The sequence below is a fragment of the Humulus lupulus genome, chromosome 9 (genome assembly GCF_963169125.1).
Source record: "Humulus lupulus chromosome 9, drHumLupu1.1, whole genome shotgun sequence".
Lineage (NCBI taxonomy): Eukaryota > Viridiplantae > Streptophyta > Magnoliopsida > Rosales > Cannabaceae > Humulus > Humulus lupulus.
In genome coordinates, this window is record NC_084801.1 from 184,478,280 (window position 1) to 184,484,103 (window position 5,824).

Sequence of the window (5,824 nt, forward strand, 5' to 3'; positions counted from 1 at the left end):
GCACATCCTTGATCTGCTGGTTAGCTAATGCTAGCTGGCTCCTCAGCTGAGCATTCTCTATCTCCACCGCAGTGTAATAACATGGGTTTGGATTCGGTGGTCGGGGCGCCGAACTTCCGGTGTCATCTTGGCCCGCCGGCTGTTTTCCTGGCCGCTGCTGGACTTCAGGAACTTGTTCACCAGGGATGGCAGTATGATGAGCCTCCTGCCCATCACGTTGTTCTGTCTCATTACCGTGTATGGATCGAGTAGTCACCATAGTTGGATGTTTGCGACATCACTAATCTGACTTGCTCTCAATGAAAGCACCAAACTGTTGACGCGGTTCTTCGCCAACAGGTAATTAAGAAAAGAAGAGAAAGTGATTAGTGCTAATGTTGAACCGAAACAGATGAATGATTTTGGAAATAAGATGATGACACAAAATGCGTTTTTGAGTGGTTCAAAGGTTAAAATCCTCTACTCCACTAGTCAGTATTATTGCTATATACTTGATATTTGATTACAGGGTCTTTCTTACAATAGAAAATCCAACCCCTATTTACTCCCAGGGTCTCCATATTTATAGGAGAAGGCACCTGGGAGTTGGTAAGAAGGTCATCCTGTGACCTTCTTACCTTTCGTATCAACTCTGTGACATTCATGATTAATTCCTAAACCTGACACATAAGTGTGGTCAAATCAATAGGTAAGGGGATAATGGGCCGCACGGCCCAACCCAGTCGTGGGTGTCTGAATACGCACGTTCACGCTGCGTGTCCGAGAAGTCAGGGATATATCAGACACATGATGTCTGATATATGCACGTTTACCTTGCGTGGTTGACTTCATAAAGGGTCATAGCCTCCAACTCTAGCTCGTACCACGAGCTGGACACTTAACTCGACCTTCGGCCTTCAGAGTCCGGACTCAGCTCGAAGCAACCAGAGGCGAACCCTTGGGTTTCCTCGAGCTAAGGAGGTATGATCTTATAATGGCAGCTCCGGTTTTGGGGATGTCCACGAGGTAATCATGATTAGGCCGTAGCTCAGCTCGCTAATCAGCCCGTGGGAAAATCAGGGCGTACAGTGTTAAAGAAAATAAAGTGGTCATTCAACACATTAGCACTGAATTGATGATTGCTGATCCTATGACGAAAGACTTGCTACCTCATAAATTCAAGGATCATGTAGTGAACATGAGATTGAGTTCCCTTATGTAAATTTATTGTACAAACTGAAGTTATTATCAATAAAACTCTTATTTTGATGTTCTCATATTTATGCGCATTTTAATTTTATTTGAGAAAATTTTATAGGACTTGAATAAACATAAGGTTTATTCGTTTAAGTACATAGCCACATAAACTATATTGTTATGTAATAAATATATTGTAATACATGGAAGATAATACTAGCCATATTACCATGATTCATGTGTTTATTATCTAACATGGATAATTGTTGGGCTTAAGTAATACATTAATTTAAATGCTCACCAAGTAGGAGAATGTTAGAATATTTTTTTATATGGTATATAAAATCAATTTGCTACAACTAATTTATTTAAATTGATTTAATATATCAAAGTCAATATTTTATTGACAAATATTCTGATTAATGGTCAACATTATTTGTTACCCGATTTTGTATATCCAACTAATTGAGAGAATATCTCAATCTGTGGCAGAGATTCTGATGGAATGTCTTACTCTATAAATATAGAGTACCGGTCCCAAATTCGCTACTCATTATTCTATCTTTCAATAACTCCATCTAAAATAATTAGTGAGAGTTTGAAACCCGTATACTTGGCTAGAGGGATACCTAGGAGTGTGTAGAAAATATCCGATCCAATAAAAACCGATCGATCCAAAAAAAACCGACCGCCAAAAATTGGATGTCCAATTACTATTGGATCGGATCGGATGTAATTTTTAAAAATCCAAATTGGATCGGTTGGTTGTTGGATGACTATCCGACATCCAATAAAAACCGACCGAACCGATCCAATTTCCATCCAATTACATCAAATACCTCACTGTAGCTTACTATAGGCTTGCACACATGGGATGATTACAAATTATTAAGACTTATGTTTTTAATTTTATATTAAATTTGTGTTGTAAACTTCTAAATCATTACAATTAAATATTTTTATTATTTGGATGAGTAATTAGTATTTTTATAATTGAAATAATATTTTTTTTTTAAAATCAGCCTAAATAAATGTTTTAAAAGATCGGATGGAACTGATCCGATCCAATAGATAACCAATGGATGCATTCAATGGATGGAACCGAACCGATCCAATCATCCATTGGATCGGATCGGATCGGTTGGTTCAAGATGATTGGATCGGATCGGTTCCAAAAATCCAACATCTAATTGGATAATTGGATCGGATCGGATGGGCTTAAAAACATTGGATGTCATCCAATTAACACGCCGGATACCTATTCGATCATCTAAATTTTATAACAATTTATTTATTGATTCTTATGCATATAGATTAATTTTTAATTTAATCTGAATACTCTTACATAATTTTTAACCAATGGTGATAAAGAATTCTTAAACTAAACAACAGCATACCTAGTCGAAATCGAATCTGAACTCTTCTTCTTGTTAGTGCTCTATTTTTTTATACCTTTAACCTGTAACTGACACGTATTCTTTATTTATGGAGTTTCTTTTTTCTTTTTCATTTAAAAAAGAAGAAAAAACAAAACAGTGACGCAATGAATTACGAAGTTTCAATTCATAAAAATATGATTTTCCAAACTAAGTAGATTCTATATATGAACAGAGTAGAGATTAAGTTCAGCCATGCAAAATCTTCAAAACCTTCATGGACACACAAGAACAAACGAAAATGACAGAAGAAAAGAAGCTTCACATAGCGATGCATCCATGGCTGGCCATGGGACACCTCACCTCGTTCCTCCACATCTCCAACAAGTTAGCCGAAAGAGGCCACAGAATCTCCTTCTACATACCAATCAAAACGCAGTCCAAACTACTGTCGTTCAACCTCCACCCACACCTCATCTCATTCGTCCCCATCCACGTGCCCCACGTCGAAGGTCTCCCTCCCGGTGCCGAAACCACCGCCGACGTTCCTTTCCATCTCCTCTCGTTTCTCATGACAGCCATGGATCTCACTCGTCCCCAACTCGAAGCTTCTCTTCAAGAACTCAAACCCCATTTCATCTTCTTCGATTTCACCCACTGGGTACCTGAAGCGGTACGTCGTTTTGGGATCAAGTCAGTCTATTACTGCACCGTTAGCCCTGCAACATTCGGGTTCATGATGAGTCCAGATAGAGAACTGAACCGAGTTTCGTTAACCGAAGCAGATTTAGTAAGGCCTCTACCGGGCTTCCCATCATCTGCTTCCATTAGATTTCGGTCCCACGAAGCTCGAGACCTCGTCAAAATAATGGAACAAGAATTCGGGAGCGGAGTCTCGTTCAACAAACGACAGCGAGCCTCGTTAGACGACAGCGACGCCATCGCTTTCAAAACCTCGAGAGAGATGGAGGGAGTCTACTCCGATTACGTGGCCGAGAAGTGGCGGAAGACGGTTATTCTCGCGGGTCCGGTGGTGCCGGAGCCACCGAAATCGGTGTTGGAAGGCGAAACGGCGTCGTTTCTTTCGAGATTCGAGAAGGGTAGCGTGGTGTACTGCGCTTTCGGGAGCGAATGCGTTCTGGGAAAAGAGCAATTCCAACAACTTGTTCTGGGTCTCGAGTTGACCGGTCGACCGTTCCTAGTGGCGCTGAAACCCCCAGTTGGGTCTGAAACAGTGGAGTCAGCTTTGCCAGATGGGTTCGAGAAGAGAGTTGGGAGTAGCAGAGGGATGGTCCAGGGGGGTTGGGTCCAGCAGCAGCTGATACTGAGCCATGGCTCGGTTGGGTGCTTTGTGACTCACTGTGGTTCTGGGTCTTTGCTGGAAGCTATGGTGAATGAGTGTCAACTGGTTTTGGTCCCAAACGTTGGAGATCAGATTATCAATGCTAGGATCATGAGTAAAGATCTCAAAGTTGGAGTTGAGGTTGAGAAAGACGATGAAGATGGGTTGTTTACTAAAGAAGGTGTTTGTAGAGCTGTGGAGACTGTAATGGTGGAGGAGAGCCTTGTGGGCATGGAAGTTAGGGCTAATCATAAGAAATGGAGAGAGTTTCTTTTGAGTGAAGGGCTTGAGGACTCTTATATTGATGGCTTTATCAAAGCACTATATAGTCTTATCACTACCTCTTGAACCAGAACTAATTTTAGTATAATTTCTTTAGTAGTTTTGTCTCTCTGTGTTCTAATAAAGCTTTTTTTCTTCTTCTTCTTTGAAAATGCATGATTTTCATATTAAAATTAGGGTTGTTTGGTGTACATGTCTTGAATCTTTGAGATCTTAATTAGTACGACGTTGAATTTTTCCGTTTTCGTCCCGTTATCGCTGAAATCTAATATCGTCGTATATTTTAGTTTAATAAATAACAACACTTAAGTATTAAAGCAAGTTCATTATTTGAGCATATAAGAGCATCTATAATCTTAGTATTCTACAAAGTTGCAAAAAAAAAAAAAAAAAATTTTGTATTCTCTTTCATCACCTAATAAAAATATTTTTATTAAAATAAAACAACAAAACGGCAACGTCGCTAACTTTTGGCAACCTCTCTTGACAACAATCTGATTTAGGGACCCACAAATGACTATGACAATGCCTCTAGCATCAACATTGGATGTGCTCTAAGGAGAGATATTTTAATTTAAAGGAGATTATTTTTTTTTCCTTTTTAATTAATGTATTTGAAATGGATGTTATACATATATAAAATATTGTTCACTATTACTACTAAATTAAAACTAAAAAAGTGAAAATTAGGTTCCGTAATTATTTGAGTATAATATAATTTATGCATTAAGAAGCTTTTAGACGATGAGTGCACATTTAAGTATAATGAGCACTATTATTAAATAATGTAAATGACCTTCGATTCCATCATTTTGTTGGTTGCTAGTTTGTTTTGACAAAACTACCATAACTTTTTACTAAAAAATAATAATAATATAAAGTATACAATAAAATAAATTAGAGAGTTTTGGTGGACGGCTGCTTGTTGTATATTTAATTAAACTATTAAAATATTGTTTGTGTATAAAAGTTTTGTATTTTGAAATAATTGTGTAATTAATACGCCATGTAATTACTAGAGGATCTCATTCGTGCGAGCTAATGACTGGGTTTAGAGGAAGAGAAGATAGAGGAAGAAAGAGAAAGAGAAAGAGAAAGAGAAAGGGAGAGGGGTTAGACAAATAATTTATTTTATTTTTTAATTATTTTATCAATAAATAATAAAAAAAAAATATGCTTTGATTTTAAGTATAATAGGGTTATAATTAAATGAGAAATTTCACAGGTGTAAAGCCCATGAGAATTTCGACATAATTGATTTTAATTTAAATAAATGACATAATTGAGCCTATAAAAAGAATGCTAAGTGATAGTTGAAATTAGATTTATGAAAGACTTGGTTTTTGAGAAGATCTATTCTTGATGCTCTAGGTTTTAGATTCTAAGCCTCAATATTCTCTTATATTCTTCTTCTCTTTGTATCTATCTTCTATTCTTATTATCTTTGTATTTGTCTAATGTCACTACAAGAAACAAGGTTTTTGCCGACACATTTCGAGTTGCACCGGCAAAAGTTTAACAATATAATATGAAGGGATTTTTGCCGGCGCAATTCACCTAACGCGCCGACAAAAGTCAGCGTGAAATTAATGTTGTGCACGTTTTCAAGGAGGTAGGTGGCTAGACTTTTGCTGGCGTGTTTCGTTGC

At 37.6% G+C, this 5,824-nt stretch overlaps 1 protein-coding gene across 1 annotated transcript; it reads left to right on the forward strand.

Annotated features, from left to right (window-relative positions):
* Positions 1–2,807: 2,807 nt before the first annotated feature.
* Positions 2,808–4,423, forward strand: LOC133801579 (cyanidin 3-O-galactoside 2''-O-xylosyltransferase FGGT1-like). The gene has a single exon (XM_062239823.1). It carries the CDS (start codon positions 2,830–2,832, stop codon positions 4,240–4,242), a length of 1,413 nt encoding a protein of 470 aa, XP_062095807.1. The 5' UTR covers positions 2,808–2,829; the 3' UTR covers positions 4,243–4,423.
* The last annotated feature ends 1,401 nt before the right edge of the window (positions 4,424–5,824 follow it).

Coding starts and splice junctions, on each gene's coding strand:
- LOC133801579 (XM_062239823.1), top strand. CDS start 2,830: ATGGACACACAAGAACAAACGAAAATGACAGAAGAAAAGAAGCTTCAC.